At 36.1% G+C, this 24,538-nt stretch overlaps 1 protein-coding gene and 1 long non-coding RNA gene across 3 annotated transcripts in view; one reads left to right on the forward strand and one right to left on the reverse strand.

The window, feature by feature from the left end:
* Positions 1-24,538, reverse strand: part of Olfm3 (olfactomedin 3) — a 191,601-nt gene that overhangs the window by 23,233 nt on the left and 143,830 nt on the right. The window contains exons 1-3 of one of the 2 annotated variants that reach the window (XM_010639090.3): positions 17,472-17,829; positions 7,075-7,221; positions 447-602 (exon numbers count right to left, since the gene is read on the reverse strand). In XM_010639090.3, the coding sequence (XP_010637392.1) occupies positions 447-602; positions 7,075-7,221; positions 17,472-17,600 (432 nt within the window). In that variant the 5' untranslated portion in view covers positions 17,601-17,829. Of the gene's footprint in view, positions 1-446; positions 603-7,074; positions 7,222-17,471; positions 17,830-24,538 lie in introns of those variants that run through there. The other variant, XM_010639091.2, reaches the window with a different exon arrangement.
* LOC117284014 overlaps positions 16,372-24,538 on the forward strand; it is a 46,849-nt gene continuing 38,682 nt past the window's right edge. Inside the window, exon 1 of the long non-coding RNA XR_004515090.1 lies at positions 16,372-16,441. This is a non-coding gene — a long non-coding RNA (uncharacterized LOC117284014). The remainder of the gene's footprint in view (positions 16,442-24,538) is intronic.

The raw sequence follows: 24,538 nt of genomic DNA on the forward strand, positions 1-24,538 counted from the left end.
GAACTTGGGTCCTTGGGCTTTTGAAGCAGGCAATGGAATGACTGAACTAAACCCCCGCCCCTTGAGTCAATCTTCTTTTAATATGCTATTCTTAACGGTATTATTGCCTCTTTTAATAATTTATATCCTCTGCATTTTTCCTCATATCATTAAGGCATAAAATTATCAAAAAAACTTTGCTGATTTAATTATTCATTTCCCTTGGTCTTAGATGTTGCAGTGTCTGCATATCTATCTAGTATCTTCACCTAGCTCTGTGAGGATGGGGCTCTTAGAGTATCTTTTGTGCGTTCCCACCAGCTAACAGTTTCAGTGGGGAGATGATGGACTTGCATCCCCAGTGAGTCCATAACCTCGAACATGTGGGCCGACTCAGAGTTATTTCTAGCGAGTGCCCTACTGTCTATCACACTCTGGATTGGCAAAATTGGCACAGTCAAACCTACTTGAAAATGCTTGGTCATTAGTGTCTTCCGGTCATCTTCAATCTGCCGAAACTTGGCTTTCAGCCCTTTCATTTGCGTTTCCATTTTTAAAACATACTGGAAATCTCTCTGTGTTCTCAAGTTTAAGACTTCAATAGACTGGGACATGTTCTGAACCTGTTAAACAAAAATGTTTGATATACGTTATTGTCTGTGTGCAGGTAACTCCAGTCACTCCTTAACCACCCCAGAAGACGTTAACATAATGGGCTGAAACTGCTGAATCCATAATTGCATTTCCGTGTCACATTTTCAGAAGGACATTTTTTCGTTATAAACATTCAATTAGTTAAGCTAGACAAAAATTATACTTAAGGAGGAGATTAAAAAATGGACACTTTAGCATTAGAAATGACTGCATATAAAGAAAAATTTAGTACATTAAAATATACTTTAAAAATACAATTTTCCTTGCAGGGCCTTGTGAACTTATAACCACCTAAACTAAATGTTTCGGCAACTTATTTGTGTAAGTACTAATTCTACTTCTTAAAGATCAAGGATGCTTAGCAATGTTGAATTGTAGTGGTGTCTTCACAGGTCAAGAGAGCAATCATTGCCGGGAACACACTCCACGTTGGGCCTAAATTACTCCCGGGAGTGACCAGTACCGGTGGCAGGAGCGCTGTGACACCTCCAAATTGGGTAGCATGCTGTTTAAGGGACCAGGGAAATGGCAACTGCAAGTATTTGTAGACAGACAGTAAACATATATTAGGCAGATGGTACCATCCCAGGTTCAGGGAGCCCTGGGCTATTTAAAAGTGGGAAACAGGTGACCTAGAAAACATGCAGAAATGAAAGAAAGGCTGCCCCAATTTTTGGGTCAGGAAAAACTTGAATGCAAAGGGAAAGCTTCTAATAGTGAATAATTTTTATACTAATCGAATAACAGAACATGAATAACCAACCCATTTCAGGAAGAATAAGAACAATCTTTACATGCTTAGAACTCATCCTGTCGTCAGAAGAACAACTTCAGCATCACCCAGGAGCTTGTCAGAAATGAAGACGCTTGAGAACCACCCCAGCGCTACTGAATTAGAAGCTACATTTTCATCAAGATCTCAGACTGATTCCTGCTCTTTCATAGCTCGAGGGCTGTTCATTCATAAGAAAAGCAAATGTAAATATCTTTATATGACTTTATTCTTTTCATTTTTCTAAGTCAAATATACACATAACTATGAAAGAAGTAGAATATATAATGAAAAAAATTATGAAGAAACAAAAATCATGGGTGGGGGATTTAGCTCAGTGTGGTTCCATCTGCCTCGCAAGCACAAGGACTACAGATCGATCCCTGGTACCAAAAAAAAAAAAAAAGAGTGAAAAGAAACAAAATCATGAAGAAACTTGCAAAAGTATTATAATCTTATATATGATATTATTAATATAAACATTTGAAAACAGCTGTCAGGGTATATGTAGATGCATATATCTATTTCCACAGAATTATATATTTTATAACATATATAAAGTCTTACTGTATTAATACATTTTTATTAGCATTTAAAAGTAGTGCTTCCAAAGTGGTGGTGAAATTTTAAGTTTTACTTTGCTTCTATATTTGCATGTTGTTTCATTTATGTTTTTAGTGACTATGCATTATTTATGTAATCAGTAAAAAGTCATTTTCATTGAAATAATGTGAATTGCAAATGCATGATCTTTTCAGAGACAGAGCTTTGCCCTCAGGTAAAAGCACAGGTTAGTACTATAGCCAGCTATAAAGAGCTTTGTATTTTTATACTCAAACAGTCATATTCAGAAAGGGCAGTGAATTCTGCTACCTTAGCCAGCCTTGGTTTTTCTACTCTCTTTGTCCAACAAATCAATTTTCTTTTATCTTCTTCTTCTGCTGTCTTGATTTGTAGTCCAGTCTTTTGTGAATCCTGCTTCTTTAGGATGTATGGCAATCTGGCTTACATTAAAACTAATGGTGTAATGTGTACTTGGGGCAGGGCCAGGAAAGTCACTTTCATTCTGTGACCCCCAAGAGATTACAAACTGACTCTTATTCATCTCTTTACTTCCAAGACACTGCACAGAGCCAAACATAGAATAAATGCTCAATAAATATTTATTGAGTAAAATGTTACTGGATTCCAATAATAATAATGAGCAATTGAGATCATAATATTTTAAAAAGAAGGATTTTCCCCTTTCTGTCCCTGGTTAGACTAAAGCAGAACCTGACTAACAAATATTTAATTTACTATTCTTTTTACACTCCAAAATCTTCTTTTAAAATATTTTTAGTGCAGCACAAATTACGGAGAGAGAACTGAAAATGTGGCAACTTATTGTGAACAAATGCAATGCATTAAAAGTAATTTTCTAACTCCATTAATGTTTAAACATGAATAAAGGAGAGCCATTTGCATTAAAGAAACTACTCACTTAAATATAGCATTTGTCTGTGAAGGTACCCATCACTAGAACAGCTGATATCCTCCTAAGAATTCTGTGTACCTAGACAGGGTCTGTGCAATTTGATTGTGATGGGCAAGGGAAGGTATTCTGAATAGAGGTCCAATAGCTTCCTATCACCCTATCAAGTTAATTTTCAACTTAATTTTTCTTGTAGGAAAGTGCACTGAGAGAATTTTGCTGAGATTTGATTGTGGCCTCATACTGAATAGTCATGTAATATAATTATGAGGGCTGCAAGGTAACAGCTGTCTAATTGGACAGGACTTGGCTCTGGCTTCCTTTAGCTTTTCCTATTGGCTGTGCTTAGGATTAGTCTCTTCCTGGTTACGGAGACCCCTGAGCACCAGTTTTGTGATGACATATGGGACTGGAGTTTTTATCCTCTACTTGAAGGAAAGAGACCTGTGTGCTGTACTTCTCCTTTTAGCTTGTTTGTCTCTAAAGTTGTGCTACAATTCAGCTTTTTTCACATGTTCCTATGGTTGGACCCTTTCCAAAAAGATTTTAACAAACTCGTTATCCCTTCACTGACAATCCTTTTCAAAACTAGGGCCCTTGCACTTGAGAGGCAGGCAGCAGCACCACAGAGCTAAATCCCGCGCCCCTATATTGGTTTCTTGTATAAAATGTCTGAAGTCTTTCTGAACTTCACCAGAAATGAACTTATATTCTTGCCATCATTCATAATTACTGCCAATGACATTTGAACAAACCAAAAGTTTGGATAGTTTTTGGTTTTACAAAAATACCAAAGATATGTTGACTACAGTATGTTACAAAATCTTTAATATTGAACTACTTTTCAGAAATTTTTGAAGTGAATTGTCATATAGAGGGTATTTCAAACTTATTTTATTTGTGAGGATGTTGTCAGTATCCAAAAATCACCTTTTAGGAAGCACTGACCTAAGCAGTGGAAAATATCTTGAACTTTCCCGAAAAACGACATAGCTAACAAATATTTTCAGGTGAAAAATTTTAGCTCCAGCATACTAAGAAACCAATTGAGTTTTTCTGATATTCAATAATCCATAGACTTGGTAAATATGATAGGGCCTTATGTAAATAAATTCTGGATTGTGTTGAAAAACGGAAGACTGATCAGATATAGCTCTATTGCTTACTGCTCTAGTGACAATGGAAAGGTTTAACCTCCAAAGGTACCAATTTTTTAATGTAAACCTATAAAAGTACATATTCTATAAGAATTAAATGGAAAAAATAAAAATATTATAATGGAAAATTAACCTAATAATGGAAACTTATCAATATTTAAAAAATAATATTACTTTTGTTGACTAACTCAGTCTTTTGGGTTATTGGCAAATGGGCTACTTAAACCATAATACTCTTATTTGCCTTATGGAAAAATCACCACAAAACTTTGCCAGTCTGTAAAATAATGCTCATTTGAAATGTCTGTTTAGGATCAGCGCAGCAAATCAGTGCTATTTACCTCCTTCAGGCCACTGTAGGTTTACTACTTTATAAATCCAATTTACAGTTACTCTTAATTTGCTAATAAATTTTATTTGATATCTATTATTAGGATATTGATACATTTTTAAAGCTATGATTTGCCTAGGATTTTTTAAAAAACATTCAGACATTATCAAATGGTGTGGTTATTATATTCCTTTTCACCTAAATTCATGCTCTTACATTCTTGCCTTATTTGTTCTTCACTAATTCATAGCTCTATCATATTTTGGAGATATATTTCACTTTGGAACTGTAGTGAGAATTATTTAGTCTCTAACATTCATACTTTATTGGAATGTCTCACCTGCTTTTTGAAGAAACATTTGAATCTCTGTGCAGTATTATTGTGTACCCAATGCTAGGTTGAAAAACAGCACCATATGAGAAAAGCTATGAACATTTTCTCAGCATAACTGATATGGAAATGTGAGACCAAAGTGAAAGGGGCCTAGGAGCCAGTGCTCTAACCCCCTCCCACTGCAGCCATAGCCCAACCTTTGTTCAAACCCTGGCTTAGGAATGTAAGGCAGTCTTGTACTGTTTGAAGTCCAGATCCTGATTAACGTGTAGCTTAGTGGTTCTAGACTATGAGATAAAATCTGTACCGTACGTAGAGACCCCAAATTAATTGTTGAACTGTTTGCTCATCCTGAATGTCTCAGTGGCCTTTAATACATCCTATAGGTATCTGTTAATCATAGATGTGTGACTGCCGAGTATGTGACTGCTGACCACCAGCTCAAATCGGGATACCATTAACCTTTGTCCTCTGCCTGCAAGATTAGAATGTTAACCCCCCTTTGTAACCCCCTATAAAAAAGACCTCAGCTGTTGAGCTGGCTCCTCTCTGAGCCAGCCACTTGGTTCTGAGAGTGCCATCTGGCGAGACTAATAAAGGTCCGTTTACCAGTTAGCCTGGTGTGTTCCTTCCTGGGTGACTCTCACTGTTCATCAAAGCTCCCGGGACCTCGTTGAGCTATAGGATTTAGCATCGTGAAGGCCCTTTCGGCTGTTCACACTCCGCGGAGTGGAGGTGAGACTTTGGGTCTTACAGAAAGTTGATATGGGTCAGGCCTGGTGACATACACCTGTAATCCCAGTTACCTGGGAAGTAGAGGCAGGAGGATGGTGAGTTTAAGGCCAGCCTGAACCAATTAGCAAGACCCTGTCTCAAAATAAAAAAAGAAAACTGGGGTGGGGATTTAGTTCAGTACTTTCAGGATCAATTTCCAATACCACTGAACAAACAAACAAATAAACAAATTGCAAACAAAAAGTATTTGGTACATAATGTCTATAATCTGAGAGAAAATATAATTTAACAGAAAAAAAATTGAATTCAAATCTTTTTATAACTTAATTCCTCTGGTAACCAAACAAAATAAAACCACATAATCAAAAATTTTCATTAAAAAAGAAAATAAAAATTTGAAAACTTTACGTAAAATAATCAAAATTTATTGGTCATCATTTCTCAGAGTTAAGAGATACATTAGTTAGACTTATTAATTTCAAAGAAAAAAGATATATGGTCTTGCAAAGGAATAGATAGTGAGGAAGCAGGAAGAATAAAGTATTTCTTTAAAAGAAGGTTTAAGAGGAGACCCAATAGGTAATGTTAGCTCCAAAGAAAAGGGAAGGTGACATAGAGTCAACTTCGTATTAAAAACATGAAAAAATGACTCTTAAACTCTTAAGCTTCCAAGGTTTGTACATGAGAAAACTTATGTTCACTGTATGGCCAGTAGAAGAAAGTCACTTGACTTGCAATGGTGAAAACTTGTCTATATTAACAAATTTAATGCTCTCATTTTTCTAGCATCTCTTAATTTTAGGTAAAAAATTCCATAAATGGATAATCATAGAAATAATGTTATAAAGAGTGCTTTGGTAGCATGCTGCTTTTTTAAAACACCTACTACCTAATTTATCCTATTTTCCCTGATGGCGCGCAAAATTCAAACATGTTGTCATCTTGCATAATTCTGACCTGACATCCCCTCCCCTCGAGCCTACTGTGTTCAGAACCCAGCATTGTGAAAGTCTGAATGCGTAATTGAAAGAGCCATTCATTGGGCTTTTCCCTAACTTCACATAAATAACCTTTCATGAACTGACTTTTATCTGTAAAAGAGAATAAATCAAGGGCATTCTTCATTTGATTATTATGGATCTGGCTTCAGTAAATTGTAGAGAGAATGGTACTGAATGAAATTGAAGAAATAATGTTCAAAGGAATGACTTAGAGAACGATGTGTCCTGATAGCTTGCGTGTTGTATGCTGTTATTTTAACTACTTACAAGATCGTTAATGGGATCCAACTGTATCAACTCAAAGAGCCTACTGTGATTCTCAGAGTTAAGTCTGAATTTTGGCATAAAAATATGATTATTTGCTTTATATTTATTAAAGAGAGATTAACCAGATATTAAAGTAGTGTAGTAAAGAGCCATTCTCAAAAAGGTAAAGTTGAGAAAAATGAAAAGATGTAGAAATAAAACAAAGTAAGAGGAAGCTTGAGATACTTCAGCTGAACAATAGGAAACAGATTGTTTGAAAGGTGACACAAAATCAGAAAAATCCTCTTCACCATTACCTCTTTTACCATATTTCCATTTCAGAGAAAGGTACATCTCAATAAAAATATGCATAAGGGACCCAGATACCTACCTTTTCCAGCAGTTGGCGAAGTTGCCGGCTTTTGGCATCCCTGGAGCACAGATTTTGTTCTGGAGCAACCACTGTGCAAATGCATCTCCCATCAGGGTCCTGTGCAGAGCTGTATACCTGCCACCCCTCTTTGGGACTAATCTGAGTCTGAGAAAACCAAGAGCAAACACAAAACACAGACTCTCATTAGAGAATAGGGAAAATGTGGGTTTATAGTAGCTTAAGCAAAGCATCTTTTTTGATAATTAGTTTTCTTTCTTTAGAGTTAGATTAAGCAATTCACAAAGGTAGTAGAACTTCAGTTATACTTTCCTTCCCAATGTCCAAAAGTAGATCTTTTGTCTCCTTCCCATATTAATAGCTATTTGTTGATCTCACTGCTTCTTAATATGTTTTATCACATTTTGACTCTTAGATGCAACTTCAGAAGTATTTATCGGCTACCTAATCATGTATGATTAGACTTGGTAGCTTGTCCCTCTCAATAGTAAATGACAATTATTATTCTTTGCTAATTATTATTCAAGTGTGATATTCTGAAACAAAGCCCTGCCTCAAGGAACTTCCTTTGCATTGAAGGTCTAATTATTTTAAAATCAGGAAAGATTATCACATAACAATATAGTATAAAATAAGTCAGCATTGTGTTACGAAAATTACAGACTTTCAGAGAAGTTAAAGACAATTATTTTGGCAGAGTCTGCTAAATTGATCTCCCCATAATTTCTGTTCACTTACACCCTATATCTCTAAATCCCAGGTAGAATAGTGGTTCCACTGGAGTCTGTCACTTTTTTATGCTTATTATTTTACTTCCTACTGTCCAACAGGAGGCTTCGCTCCAGCCAAATTGAGCTGTGTGCATCGTGCCATCCTGTGATGTTGACTCATATCTTTGTGTATCTTTGCTCATTCTGCTTCTTCTGCTTAGAATGCCTCTTTTATAAACCATCTGTTTACGAGGGCTACCTATTCTGAAGTATTCTCCCTACTATTCACTAGGCATTTAATGTGCATTGCCTCGTATTGCTATTTCATTTCATGTATCTTACCAATTAGTTTATCTCTAGCTATTAGAAACATACATAATTCTATCTGTTCTGGCAACAGTGCTCTATCAAGTACCCAGCTAATTTCCCTTATTTTTTCTCTAATTATTCTTTAAGAAGAACCTCAATAGATTTTCAAATAATGTACATAGAGGGAACTTACTTTCATTATAAGGCAGCAGAAGAAATTTGCCATTATTATACTTGAAATTGTGTAAATTGGAAGTGTCTGTATTAAACTCGAAAGTTTCATTTCTCTGGCTTCTCTTAATTTTCTATTAAAAATTCTCTTTATGACCAAACAGCAGTTACTGTGAATGGCTTGGTACACATCACCATGCACTGGGAGTACGGCGCCTCACTGCCCAGTTAAATCTCTCTGTGGGGATTAACTTGGATATAGAACACTGCCTTGCTCAAGACCAGGAGTCAGTGCAAGGAAAGTTCCCTTCCACTTCCAAGTAGCTGGAAATATTATTATGTCCATTTCGTAGAAAAAGTTAATCTGCCAGAGAGCATGCAGGTTTTCTGTGGCGGTGTTAGGATGTGAAGCCAAGTGATATGCCCTGTCACAAATATGAGGGTCAGGTATATAGTTTTCAATTTTCTAGTTGCCACATTTTAAAAATGAAAAGAGACAACTGAAAATAATTTTAATAAGATATTTTAACTCAATTTACCCAAAATGCTATCATTTCAACATGTAATATGGAAATCGTTCATGTTTTATATTCCAATTTTCTGTGTGTGTGTAGCACTAGATATTGAACCTGTGCTAGGCAAGCACTCTATCACTAAACTACATCAGCAGAAAATTCTTCCTTTTTAAAAATTTTTGGCCGGGTGTGGTATTGCACTCCTGTAATCCCAGCACTTGTGAGTCTGAGACAGGAGGATCACTGTGAGTTCAAGACCAGCCTGGGCTACATAGTGAGTTCCAGGTCAGTCTCAATTACATAGAGAGACCCTGTCTCAAAAAAAATTTTTTTTGAGACAGGATCTCAGTATGTTGCCAAGGCTGGGCCTGATCTGATTATACCCCTGCCTCAGTCTCCCAAGAATCTATAGTTATTGTTTTTATTTTTTTTTAATTTTGTAATGAGTCATTGAAATTAAGTATTCATTGTACTCTTATGAATTCTGTTTGGACTCTTCATATCTCAAGTACTCAATACATGTGTTCTATAGCCACATATAGTATTTGACAGTACATTTCTAGTCTTGCTCTTAATTCCGTTTCAACGTCCATATGGATATGACTCTCAATAGGCACATGATTGTTTTAAACCGATTAATCATATAGATATTGAAAAAAATAGCAATGTGATCTTACATGGACAACCCATTCATTTTGTACAGATACTCCTCGTTTAATGACCTGTTTAATAATTATTCACACTTACAAGCCAGGCACCCTGTTCAGATTTATGATCCCACTGCTTCCACTAGTGACCTGACTTATTTTTGGTACAGTTCTATACATCTTGTTTACAAAGCCTCAAAGTCTTCTTTTGCACAGTACATCTTGTTTATACAGTACTATAATTTTTGCTGATTTTACAATATAGTACTGTAGTTTTATTTTTTTGTATATTACATAAGTATGTATAAAAGCTATGCCAATAAAAGCAAAGTCATCAAGTTGCAGTTTCCTTTGGCCATTTCTTTGTTTGGAATAATGTAATGTACATATGATATATAGTTGCTCATCTAGCCACCCATTAATTGAAAGACCTAGTCTCTGAAATGGAATTCGCTAATTAAATGAGGAGTGTATTCATTTGAATTAGTATTTTTTTTCTGTGCAAACATGAGATAAATCACTGGAAATTGTGTTATTTACTTTTCTCTCATTGCTGAGACAAACTACCCAATACCCAAAGTTAGAGGGGAAGGGGTGTATTTTGCTTACAGTTCATAGAGTTTTCAATCCATAGTCTCCTGGCTCCTAGGCTGGGATGGCAAACAAGGATCACAGAGGAGAAACAGCATGGTGTGCAAAAGATAGCCAAGGTAACAGGAGACCTTCACTGAGTCTTTCTGCGGCTTTTATCCCACCCAGACCACTGGGAATAGGACAGTGCCAAACTAGTCACTCACACGTAGTGATTTAGTAGTCTCATGCCCTTAACCCCAGCATCACACATTCTAGATTCAACTCCTAAAGAGAAAGTCCCACCTCATCTGCATGTGGCTTTGGGGGGACAACTAAACACAAACCATCAAAGTTATCCTTTTGTCTCAGCTCTGAGATGATTTCTTTAGCCAGGATCTGAATTTTTTTAGCCTTCTCTTTCCTTTCACAGTTTTCAGAGATTTAGTAGATAAAGTGGTATTTTGTTATATGCAGAGAAGAGGAAGATGAAATCAAAGTCTGATTTCTGGCTTACTCTGTTTTAGGCCCCAGTTTATCACATATTATAAACCAACGCACCTTTCAAGGGATTCATTGATAATTCTTACAGGGTACTTACTGCCATTCCAACAACAGTCATGAACAACTATCGGGGAGGCTGTACACAAACTCCAGAAACTCATAAAGATATCAATCTTCATATTTGATCTACTGTGAAAAAGAATGGTGCTAAAACTATCTTTTTAGTCTCTTCTTGCCCATCTTGTTCATATAGTTATAGAAGTCTCTCACTCTTCCCTTTTAGTCCTGAGAGTTCCAGATCATTTAACATGACAAAATTTTCTATTCCATTGGCCCTTTCTTTCTGGAATTTTTGCCTAGATATCCCAATCAATTAATATCAGTAAGTGTCTATTTTTACCTGCACATCCAGAATCAAAAGATGTACTTAGAATTATCTACCACTACCATCAGTTAAGATCTTAGTTATTGAGTTCTCCTTTTTTGTGGACCAGAAGAAAGTACAGAGGAGATTATCTACAGAGTGAAGAAAGAAACAGGCTAGCAGTACATTTTCAATGAAATATTATAGGTTTAAACACAGTAACAGTATGGGATTAAAGTATTTGGACATAGGCTCGTTGGCTTCTTTACTGCACACAAATCTCAAATATGTAATAAAATTAAGGCCTTTCACTAGAATAAATTTAGCCTTTGGATGAAGGAGCAGGGACCACCCAATTATAATATTAAACTATTTTGACAGCTTACAAGCAGTATAAACACTGATTATTAAACCTGGCAGCATTAATGCTCACATGCCCTTGCCAAGCGTTTGGCTGACTGATGTGGAGATTATCGTTACAGAGCTAGGCGGTGTCAGCTGTTTTCTGGAATTGGCAAGTGGGAAAGGTGAATAGAGTTTGATGTTGATTCAGCATCCTCCTGGAAGCATCTGCTTAATAATAGTAAAGACTCCAGCCTTCTTCGTACTTCCTGTAGGAAGCACTGAGAAGTCATGACTTCTGCATTACAGTTAGAATGATCTAAACTACAAAAAAAAATCCTGTTTGACAAGAAAAAGGTGAATCCAAAAAGGAAAACCCTAATATAAAAGGTGAGTTCCTGACAGGCTTGTGGATTTTCCTAGAGATTTCTCGGATGCTGGGTTCAGTGATAAATAGAGGAAGTGTTAAGAGAACTTTAAGCGTTGTATTTTAGGGCACCCATGCTGGCACTGAAAAGAGAGGCAAAATAAAATATGACTTCAGGTGGAAGAACATATTTAGAAGATCTCTGAAAAATGTCATGCCCAATTTTAACCTATAAGAGCAATTATTCAGGTGTCAATAAAACTCATATTATGAACAATCATTTATGGAACTCTATTCATTACATGGCAGTGTGTGTGTGTTTTTTTCTTTTTTTGTCCTCAGATATCATAATAACCTTGTGGACTACTCTACCAATCTTCCTGATCAAGATAGAGACAAGAAATTAAAGATAGAGACAAGAAATTCTGTAGATCATGCATGCAAAGAACATTCTGCAGAAATGGGATTTCAGAACACTAACTTTAACCACCATTTTATTCACTAATTATTTCAACCCTCTCAAGACCTGACAGTTTAACCTAGTATCATTTTCTGAACTATTGTAAAGCTCAGTATTTGGACCTGGAGGGTGAATATAATATATTGCTCCCCAAAGCATTAGAAATTATAGATTAGTAATGCAGCTCTCGTTGAATCCTTTGAGTTAATTAAAAGTACTGAATGAACTATTTAGAAGTTTTTAATATTACAAATCTCATGAAATATTTAGAAATACTCTTAGTAAGAATGTTAAAAGGATAATTTACCAATTGCACTTCAATTCTTGATTCTTATAATTTAATTGCAAAGCTGTGTTTGTAAATGTAAAGTCAACTTGTGCGAGTTTTCCTAATCCTTTAAGAATTTTATGTTGGAAAAAATGGATCCTGAGGGTTGAAAGGCAAAAACCAAAAATCTAAATGCCTGGTATTTCTGTATCTTTCCCTTTATAAAATCTTTTGTCTTAGTCATACTTCCAAATCAATTACTCTTAGAAAGGGGAAATATTTTATTTTACCGAAGAGGTAATTGAAACTTGAAAGAGTTTGAGCAAGTTTTTCAGGTTATCCATTAGTCAATATTACAGACTTATACTAGTTTTCTCCAACTTTCAGCCCAGCAGTCTTTATGCTCATCCTTGTCAGATGAATGTAGATTATCATGTACACCCATTCACCAAGAGCCATAAACAGGGCTTTAGAGGAGACAGAGCCCTCTGCAGTGGAGAGGAACAGGTCTGTCCTGGCAGGTGGAAGGTATCATCCAGTGCGGAAAGAGTAGACACTATCATACCAGGTGGGCAGTCAGAGTAAGTGCTCAGCAAGGTGCAGCTCGACCCAATACTTCTGTGGAAGGCACTGCAGCACTTTCTCAGGACCCAGCTGGAGGGGCAGGCAAAGGGAGAAAACCTTGATCTTTTGAACAGAAGAAAATCACCTGGTTCACACTGTTACATTTTTACGTTTCTTGATGTTTCTGGTTGTTCCATAGAAATGCAGACTGAGGCAAAAGAAATAAGGGACCAGTCTACTGAAGTGTACCAGGTGGGAGACAAAGCGGAAAGAAAAACACTTATTAAAACCTGTTTCGTGTAGAATGGAGATACACGTGTGATAAAAACACCTTATCAATTTTCTGTATGAGATTACTTTTGGTCCTAGAGAGTGAAATTAGAGTTAGCATGCTAATGACTTTAGTTGTGGAGAAAAGAAAAATGTGCGTATGAGAGTTAGAGAGAAGGTGACGGATCACTCAAAAGGAAGCTGTGTTCTAGAGGTCGTGTTAATAAAGATGTCACTGCATAGCAGCTTTTTGGCTATTATTTACAAGAATAGTTGGGGCTGAAAGAAATGAATAGTCTTCCCTCAAGGACATCTCTAGGTTTTAACAACAACAACAAAAAACAACGATAATAGAAACAACAACAAAAATAATCAAAGACATTGTCAAATTTAGGATGGCTACATCTGCTCATACTCTGGAAATCACAATGAGTTGGAGTTGGGGGGATCCTGAGAGTAATATTTATCCCTGTGTCTCTCCACTAAATGAAGCTTCAGTATGTTCTTGGGTTTGCATTTGACCTCTGCATGGTAAGGACTTCATCTCTTCACAGGCCACACCTTCTATTGGTGGCAAGTTGAGGGACGTGATTTGAACTTCTGTCTATGTAATTTTCCTTCTCTGGCCCTACTTTTGTTATACACACTTAAACAAAATAAATGAACTTTCTCATCCATTAGGTGATTCTTCTATAAAAAGGTAATTATCACATTCTGCTGCTCTCAAGATGTGCCATTTTGTTCTCTCAACCAACTCTGCTATTTAATTTTCCCTGTCACAAAATGGACATCACCTAAAGATTTGGGAGGATGGAGGGCAGTGAAGTCAGATGTCTTCATTCACTGCTACAAACACATTGGACAGTTGAGGATAAAAGACTCAGAGAATATGGACAGTTTGTTTCAGTATATTTAATTAATATTACAGAACGTTAAATTTACTAACACACCTAAGTAGCTATTTCTGAAGAGAAGCTATCTAGGTGATTAAAAATGTAGCAAAACAAATTGCTTATGCCTAGAGGTCCCTTCAAGGCCTCTTCCTACCACCGCAGTAGGTCATGCTCTCTGAGAACAGCTGGTGTCTGCTGAGCATCCTCTGATTTTTTAAATTATTCTTTTCCAGGTTCTTCCTGGTATGGAGCCCACAGCATGGGGGATTTCTCAAAAGCTCAGCCTCCAGGGGAAGTTACTGTGCATCACAGAGAAGTGTCAGGGGGAGGTGGGCCCTTCTGAGAGCTAAAGCTTCCTCTCCTCAGAGCCAGTTTAGAAGGAGAGAAAATGGCAAAACAAGAAGGATGAAGGAAGGAATGCTCCGATATTCAAGAAAAACAAGAGGAAATTTATTACCTAGTAAAGAGTTGCATTTAATTGCTTACTGATAAAATACATTTTGGAATATTGAAAATTTCTCTCAGCCTTTCAGAAAATCAAATGTACACTGGCTATTTCAGAGACATTTGTCCTAAACAAATGCCATTCAGTGCTTTGCACCCTACATTTCTTTTTTTCTTCTGGGTCATTTAAAAGTATCATTTTAAAGAAATATTATATTTACATTTCTACATATTCCATGAAGAATCACCAAACATATTGTAAAGCTCCAGTTCTGTGCATACCTTGGCAGGTTCATCTCAATCATAGTGTTTAAAATGTGAGCAGGGAGTAGGAAAATTGAGCTGAAGAACTGGCTTCCTACTGTGTAGCTATATTCACTGCGCTATAGAATAAAACCTTGTGCATCTTTCCATCTAGGGGAAGAGTCTTGCCAGCCTTTAACATGGAAAAGATACTAAAAGGTCTTTAGAGAATTATTTCCAAGGCATTAGGTAGAATCCCCTGATCAGAAAGCATCCTTCACAGCTTTGTCTCCATCTCTAAATTGCCACAGAGGAAGTTCTTTTTCTTCTTAAAAATGTGAAAGCTTTGTCAGTTTTATATTTGCCTTTAGGGCTTTCTTCTGACTCTGTAAAACCAAAGAAATGAGGGTATTTTGAAGGATGAGGACTTTGGTGTGCAAGACGAAGCATGGAGTCCAGGGACACGCTAAACTCTAAGTGAGGCAGAGTGCACACAGTAGGGCAGAGGAGGTTAGAAGGACTAAAGGAAGTGGTGGGAGAGATGACCTTTCTGGGTAGCATTGTACTCTTACAATTTGGCTTCATGATTAACAAGCTGAGGGGAACATAAATGATCACTTACATGTCTCAAGTCAGTCTACCCACTTGCAGATTGAAGAGATTACATCAGATTGGTTATATTTCCAACTAAACTGTGGAGAGCTCTAAAGTATGTGTGAAGATATTTTTACTGGAGCAAGGAAGAAAATGTTAGAGACCCAGGAAATGAATCCTGCCTCTCTTTATTATTTCTTCATTATTTGTTTGCTTACTGATTTCCATTGAAGAAAGTATTTATTCTGTATATATTAAAACTAACATTTAATTGACCAAACAAAGCTATGCTGCTGAAGGTGGCGTGAAGATAACCAGCCCAGATGTTTTCTAAGATCCCTTTCACCTTTCCAGCATCAACATTTTATGCTATTAAATCCAGAAATAGAGTCATTCATCCTTCACCATGGGAATCCTAAGGTATGAGCAGTTATCTTGAATAATTAAAGAATAGATATTACTCTTCTGAAAGCATACCAAAAAAAAAAAATTTGCAACCTGGTTTCTCCATTCCAGAAAATACCACTCACAGTTTTACTATTCATAACCATAGTGAAAACTCTCTTGAAGTTATTAGAGTTGGTTTGTTTGCAAAAGGGAGACATCCAAAGTAGGAACTGATACATCACAACACACAAACACCTAAATGTAAATGTAAATGTAAATGTATTGTGTAAATGCTTTGCATTTTTTAAGTAATAACTGTTGGAAAGTAAGGAGAACTAATTTACTTTAAACTCACAGGACAACCAAAACTTCTAAAAATTAATTTATAATTTTGGAAATTCAATTCTCAGTCAACAATAGAAAATAAGCAAGCCAGTATTTTTATGCACAAAATATGTACAAGGCAGAACTTAGGATATTAGACATATAAATTATTTAACAGTTTCATAGTTTAGGATCATTTCTCTGAAAGAGTTAATTCAACAACTATGTCATTGTAAGGAACGAGGTACCGGACATTGAAAAAACTTGGCTCAGTAAATATGAAGTAATGCAAATGTCTTTGTCTTGTAATTGTGTATTGATGACATAGCAGTCTTTCTTTGCAACTTTACATCATTCCTGCTACCCCATATCTTGAAGATACAGAAAAGAGTCTCTTCTCTGATGGAGTTACCCAAGGAAGGTAAGAATGTAAGAGCAGGTCATCATTTACTTCCTATGTACTCTGCTGGTGTCCTAACACTAGGAAATGCTGAGAAAGTGTGTAATTAATTTAGTCTGACTATATTCAGTTAATTATACATCGATTGATAGATTATTACTAGCAACAGCAATTTTTTAAAAATGGAAGGCTAGCTTTCCTGTTTGAAATTTTATTATGAAAAGTTTTAAAAAAAGCAATTGCTTTTGTGTCCTTTATTTGATAGCAAAGAAATTGTTTTTTTCCATAATATTCCTTTTATTTAAATTTTTATGTAAAGTGTTAATAGCTTTTCTTTTTCTTTAAAATCTGAGTATTGCTAACTAAACCTTACTCTAAACTATCAGAAAATGCTTTTTTAAAATATGGGGAAGATTAAAAGGCCACAGTTTTGCTTAATGAATGCCACATAAAATAAGAAAAGTCTTCATAAAATATTAAACAATAGAGGAATGTAAGTTTTTATCGAGTACAAGGTTTTATTGTTCATGTTTCTTAGCCCCTTTAGAGGTCCTTCTGGCAAGTTTTAAATTGTTGAATTTTTTTTTCCATTTATGCTTTAAAGGATGTGCTTTCAGCATTAAATAAAGTTACAGGCATCATGCTCCAAGGAAGATCTTGCTGTGGTAACACTAGATTACGTAAAATACATTCTATACATTATTATGTAGGAAAATTATGGGGATTTGTGACATTACAAGAAGAAAATGAGAAATTAAGCATATTTCTTTAAGAATCTTTCCAAATCTCAAATTAGAGTTAAGTTAAATATGAATCAAAGCTCTTCTATTTTAAAAATTCCTTTTTATAACTATTAGTCCTTTTTATGAGCTAATTTCTCATAGTTTTTTTTTGGGTGTAACATTAAAGTATTAACTTAGATATCATATCTTTGAAGTTGACCTATAAGTAGAGAAGCAACATCCCAGTTTTTGCAATTTACGAAACAAAGCCCACTGCTTTATTAATGCACACAGTTCCCGAGATGGCCAAACCCACAGGGATCACTTACTAAGGTATCTGGCGTCGACAGCCTCGTGGTGTTCAGTCCCACCAAGGATGGGAGAGTTTGGGACATCCAGTTTGAGATCATTGCCATGGTGCTAAGCACAGCACCAAGCTTCAGCAGTGGAGGACTCATCCTTGTGGATGAATTTTCATGGTGACTGATTAAGATCCCAGAGCCAGGCTGGCAGCGGGAGGCGTGACTGCTGCGCACCACAATGACAGCAGAAAAAGATCAACAGCCCCAGCTCTAATCACTGGGGAAAGCTCACAGAACCTTCCCCCACCTCATGGGAAGTGCCCTCCGCCCATTTCCGTCTGCTTTCAGACCCTGCTAGATCATCAAACAAGAAATCCTTCATAGGGCTTGGTTGGTAATTAACAGACCAGAAGTTGGAAGGCAGGGGAAATGTGAGCTTTGCCTGCTCCAGTGTACTCAGTTACCACCAACACAGTTCATTTCCTCTGGGGTTTGTGTAAGTATAATCAGCTGCTCTTTATCTTGCATAGAAAAAGGATGCCTTTAAATGGAGATCTGCCAAAGTGCACATTTCAAAAACCAAACTTAATATGTACAGATTTTCTGGGCAAGGGCAGAGTGCTTTTAGGAAGAGCGTGAAAATAAAGTCTGAGAATTATTTCCAAGATGGTCAGATATTGAAAGTAAGAGATAATTTTTTAAAATGGTAATTCAAAATTAGCATCGTAACCTTAAAAATGAAGTCAAAGATAAATAGCTACTGCCTGTGGCAAACACTACCTTTAGGCATCTTTTTTTCTGAGTAGACAAAAAAGGCTGCCTTGGAGAGAAACTTATTTTACAGAGAATTCATGTTTCCAGTTGTACTTTAAGAACGTACTTTGCTTTGTAGGTGCTCAGTCACATGCCAAATTCATTTAACACTATTTTCTCCTTGAGAAGAATGACAAGCACGTATTAAAATCTGTTTCTTGAGAGAATGAGAGCTTTCTTTTTAAAGGTGCATAGGGCTTGGACCCGGGAAGTCTGAGGTTCTCCTCTTACTCTCTTCTAGTTAGCTATGTAAGTAGCCAGAAAATTAATTTTTGACTTTACTGTTTTCCCATAATATATGGGGGTTGTATTCCATGCCTCTTTCCAGCTCTAAAACTCAATAATCTTTTTATTAGAACTCCACTGGTAAATATGGTACATTGAATCTAGGGTTTATGGGTAATTTTGTTACATTTTTTAAATAAAAATACTGCAAATTGCCCGCATCCAAATCTCAGGTCTCAAATGGAATAAATCAGAGGTAATTTCCTTAAATAATGTATATATTTTAAAATAAAAATGAAGAGAGAAGACGTGAAAGAAAATGTAGCTTAATCATGGCTAAATGAAAAGGTTACAAAAATTAGTTATAAAAAATTTAAGAAATAAGTTTTGATTCCTTAGGAGAATTGTGGAATTGTTTGTATTTGGAATTTTTTTGACAAAGATGTATGTCTTTGTTAACCATTTTAGATAGGAGAATAAAAATGCAGTCTTTAGTAAAACTGATTAAGACGTATATTACAGCGTGTCCGTGTACTCTATTTGCAAAAGCAGCTTTAATCTGGAATGTATGCTAAGAGACTCCTCAAATTTTTCTTGTAGCTATTAGTTTGAATCTAGATATCTTTGCTTTTTGTTTATTTGTTTTACTTTAAGATGCATCTAAATGATTTCAGTTGGTCTTTATTTGTTAATCATGGTACCCAGAAAATCAAACACTATTTCTTTTAATCCTTCAAAGCTTTTGTCATAAGAGTAAAATCGCAATCGTTTGTGTATAAAGTAGCACACAGCTTTCAAGGACAAGATGGAAATTTTACACTAGTTAGTATTACAATATAGTAATAACTTGCAGGGTGGTTTTGCAAATCTAAATGTTTACAAATTACACCTGGAAATCTATCCGACTTTAATGAAGGAGAGGGGTATATTTTCAAAAGCTTAATTTCCAAAATTGAAAATTAATATACATCCAATTACTGGGTAATTTAAGAAGCAGTGTGGCAGATGGTAATTATACTTATTAATAAACTATCAGTCAACAAATAATCGCATCTTTAGAAGAATATAGGATTGAATGTCAGGGGAAAACAGAGTAAATTAAAAAGAAAGGAAGAAATAAAGAGGAGTAACACAGATGGAATGGTACTTTCAAGTCCCCAGAGATGCACATAATTATATTAAAGAACTGAAAGAGAACAATGTGAAAGTTTATGATTCCATGACGTTCATGAACAACATAAAAGCTACCCTATGTCGTTTCAGAACCGGTTTAAATCTCACACACCGGAAGTAGAATAGCTCCAACCATAATGGTTATTCATTGTGGGAAATAAAAATAACTACAGTTTGCAAAGAGCTAAATAGTTGCCGCTACTCTTTAAATGATTTCCAGTTAGAAGTTGAATTTGCAAAGGGAGTAGCTTTCCCGTAGAGAAGTAGCAGCCCGTGTTAAGGTCAAGAAACCCAGTAGCTGCAGAGTCTCCACAGCACAGTGTGAGCGTGAGTGGGAGAAGTAGCAAGGACTGAGGCTGGAAATGCTGGCTGTGACCGGGGACAGGCTCAGACCACCAGTGGTATGTGATCCTACATACCATAGTTTAATGCAAAGCAGTGAGGCTATTAATTTCATGCTGTGAATTTTTTTATTTGAGCATTTTTTGTGGTGCAGGATAGACATGTGGGGCCTGCAGGGAGAACAATGCATATTAGAGACAAGAAGTTCACTTAGAGGTATATATGTCCATAGCCTAGGTAAAAATTGATGAGTCCTGCAGTCAGAAACTGTTAGTGGTCTTCAAAAGGATGCATTTCACGGAGGTTGGGTGGGCCTTAGTGACTGAATGGTGAGAAGTGAGGACGAAGCAGTTACCTAGAGGAACGTCCAGCTTCAGGTTGGGGTGAAGAGTGTCATTCATCAGGGTCAGGGTTTCCCCCAACACGTAGAAGCACGACTTTAGGGAGAAGGAAGAACTCTTTGTCGCATAGCCAATGTGAGATTCTTGTGTAATCAGAGGATGGCAAGGTGCTAATGCATACAGTTCAGAAAAGTGTTAGTTTTCTTAAGCCACATGAACTCGACGGCCTAGTAAAAATAATGTAACTTACATAGGTGACAACACGATTAATATAGTCTTAAAAATAGCAAAGGTTTTATTTAGAATTTCATTCAAGATAATATCTACATGTATTTCATGTATAATCTTTTTAAACAGCAAGAAAGAGAAACTATTCCTAGTAAGTGGTGAATGTATTTCTATGTCTAATATTCTCACCAAAAAAGGCTGAACTCACTTTTATTTTCCTCTTAAAATCCCACAGTGGATCAATAGCTGTGAAACCTACAACTGTATACTGTTGCCCATGGCATGGTGAAAGATAGTGATTAACAAATGTATGCATTAGATTTTTATAGCAGCCTGTCATTTTATTACCCAGAAAGTATTTCATGATATACCTCTATAATAATTAATAACCAAATAAATATTAAGCAAGAAACACTAGGTAATCATATATAATATTAGCATGTTCTGTCACTAGAAATTTTCCCCTTGAGTTATAATACAAAAGTGCAATTTTTTGCTTGTTTCTTTATTTTGGTACTCGGGACCTTGCAATTGCAAAGCAGATGGCAAAACCACGGAGCTATATCCCCAGCCCTGCAATGTTGTTTTAACCTTAAGTCATACAGTACTTCCTAGTTTGGGGGCTAACTGTGTAGTACGTATTTGAGGATATCTGGAGAACACAGTCTAACCAGATAGGAGAAGTTAAGTATGTGACAAAACCCAAAAGCCACACAAAATGACAAATTAGTGAGACAATTGTTTTCTTAAAATTTGTCTTTAAGGCAATTAAGATGAGAGTGAGAGTATGTGCTGAGCAATATAAAGTTTAAAATGGAATAGTCTATATGTACTTTATTTTGTCATTTAAAACCAATTTTAATTTATAGTTAGTCTGAGGCAGAGAGAAGAATGGCTTACTTGATGTAGTTGTAAAAAAAAACACTAAAAGGAAGAAATTATTGGAGGAAGAGAAGGAAAAAGAAGAGGAGAAGGTTAGTAACTGGGTAAAACACTGAAAGATGGATTGCACTGATTGATTTCAAAGTAGCTAAATCAGAATGACCTCTAGGAAACCAATTAGCTTCTGTTAGAAAATCAAGTAGGAAAAGGAGAGGGAATAGCCTTAAATAAAAGAAGGTTCTGTGTTGTAGTGACTCTTTGGGATGTTGGGCATCCTTGATGGGCCTGTATTAGTGGAATGACCAGGTAAATACATAACTCTGTCCCTGCTGTGATCCTTTAAAGGCAGTTTGGATGGTATTTCTGTAGTCTCTTTCACTTACTGGAAAGTGACATTGATAAATTAATCTCCAAGTTCCATTTTTCATTTGTTAAGTGGGGATAAAAGTACTTAAATTGGAATGGTTTTTTGAAAGAATGGATGAAAGAATGAATTTAAAAATGCTTATGCCCCGTTAGAGACTCAGTAAGTGAAAGCCTTATCTTTGGTAAAAAATGTAATGAGTGGGTCAGGACAAAGAGAGCAGAAGAGCTGGATAAACAACTATTCTGTTAATTGATGGGACATTTTGTGACTCAGCAAAGGACAGCGGAGTAGAGACTAGGGTACACGCTATTTTACAACTCAGTTTCTGCGGGTGGTGAGAATAATGTGACTTTGCTGCATGACAGCACATCATTACGGTGCTGGGTTACACAAGCTTTAGGAAAGGGACTCATGATTTGAATCCTCTTTCACTGAGGTGAAGTCATTGCAAGAGGACTTTCATAAGGTTGCACTGGCACAATGACCTGCTTACACTCCTAGGCCACATACTCTACCTTCCTTCCTGTTACCAAAGACAAATTGTGCTTCTAGGTAAGGTTGGTCTCTCCCTTGGTACTAGATCAGGACCTTTTAGTCTATGATGCATGAGAATTACCTGGAAGTTGTTAAAATCCAGATTCCTAGGTCCCACCAGGAGAGTCTGACTTAGCTCTGGCATAGGTCAAAATCATTCACGCTTCTAACAAGCTCTTGGGAGAGGCTGGTGCTTCTCTCTTGCCCTAGTCTTTAAACAGACTCCTCAGGACTACATCCATATCATCTACTCAAAGACAAACATCCTTGATTGCTCTCTTTTTTTTTTCTTGCAAAATCAGTAAAATTTCCCTCTTTAATGCTTTAATGCTTCATCCTCAGAAGCATACAAACACTACTTTCTATCTCCTATTTTAAATACAGACTTTTCTTTTTCAGTGCTGGGCACCAAGCCTAGGAACTCATGCACACAAGGGGAATGCTTTACCACTGAGGTACATTTCCAGTTCTACCAAAACTTTGTTGATCCTACTTTTTCTTCAGTTTTCTATTTTTCACCTTCCTTTGTAGCATGCCTTCTTGAAAGAATTATCTGTACTCAGTGTCTTTAATTTCTCTCTTCTTAATTAGCTTTTCTGGTTTACACTTCTCTGGTCCCACAGTACTACTTTTATGAAACCTAGCAATGACTTTACATTGCTGAATCTAGAAGTCAATTTTCAGTCTTCTACTTTTTTTGATATATGAACAGCATTCATGAGTTGCACTTGCTCTTCCTTGAAATACTTCTTTCCTTGGCTCTAAGAATATGACTCTCACCTAGTTTTGCTCCAACTTCCTGACCTCTTTTGATGTCTCCTTTGCTGATTCTTCCTCATCTATATGCTAATGACTCCCAAATTCATTTCTTCCTCACAGGCCTCTCCTATCAATTCAGACTTTCATATCCAATTATCTACTTGACATCCCCACTTCGATGTTTAATAGACATCTTAAATTGAACATGTTATAAAATGAGCTCCTGATACGGCTCCCCCAACCCTTATGAAAAAACAAAACAAAGCAAAACCAAAACAAATAAATAGAAATGCTCTAACTGTGCTGCCATCCCTGCAATATTTTCAATTTCAATTCATTGCCAATTCTAGGGTTAAGTTACCTAGGCCCAAAATGAAGATTTCATCCTTAACTTCCCCCCTGAAGTCTTTTATCAATTCCGTTAGCAAATGTGCTAGTTTTTCTTTTCAAAATACATCTAGAATTCAACTATTTTATATCACTTTCTGTGTCATCATGCCCTTGCATTTGGGTCATTACAAACTCCACCTTGATTTTACATTACTTGAATCCATTTGTAAGCTCCTAACCAGAAATGACCCTGTTAAAAATTTAAGTCAGATTGTTTTTTTTTCTCTGCTAAAACTAATAGATTCCCTTTCATGTGTGGTAAAAGTAAAAATACATAGCTTGGCTGCTAAAATTCTTCATAATCTGACCTCCACTTATCTCTCTCATTTCAATTCTTACAACTCCTGTTTTTACTTGTTCTCTTGCTGTTGTCAGCAGTTCAAGGTAATCCTTTATCTCGGGTCCTTTGCACTTGGCCTTCTCTGGTAGAATTCCAGTTTCCTAAATAACTATCACTTCTTTTGTGCTTTCAGTCAAGATCACCCTTTCATCAGATCTCGGAGACCACACCACCTAAAACGTCCACTTTTTTCATCTGGTTGCTTCATATTGTCTTTTCTTGTTTTGCTTTTTCTTTTCCTCCTTACAACTAATTAGCATGCTACATATGTCATTTATTCATTCTATTTATTATCTATTTTTTTTCCCTGACTAAAAACCAAGTTCTGTATGGGCAGGTGTGTTGCCTGTTTTATTCATTGGGGTATTCCCAACTTTTAGGAAAGGACCTAGACCATGGAAGTTCTCAATAAATATTCATTAAATGTGTTAGTAAATGAACAATAAACAAACAAAGAAATGAACATTTAACTCCTGACTTGCTCTCAGATTAAAAGGGAGAATGTTTTAAAGGAAAATTTACAATAAAGCCTATTCCTTTAAAAATAGATCTGTGTAATACAATCAAGCATGGCATTTTGTAAGTGTTTTTTGTGTGTGAATGACAGATGTATATGTGAATAATGGATAGTGTAAAGTACTGAACTGCTAAGCTTAGAGATACAAAATTTTTCCTCACAATTTTCAGATTTAGAATGTTA

Source organism: Fukomys damarensis, unplaced genomic scaffold (assembly GCF_012274545.1).
Source record: "Fukomys damarensis isolate Sample0158 unplaced genomic scaffold, DMR_v1.0_HiC HiC_scaffold_33, whole genome shotgun sequence".
Taxonomy (NCBI): domain Eukaryota; kingdom Metazoa; phylum Chordata; class Mammalia; order Rodentia; family Bathyergidae; genus Fukomys; species Fukomys damarensis.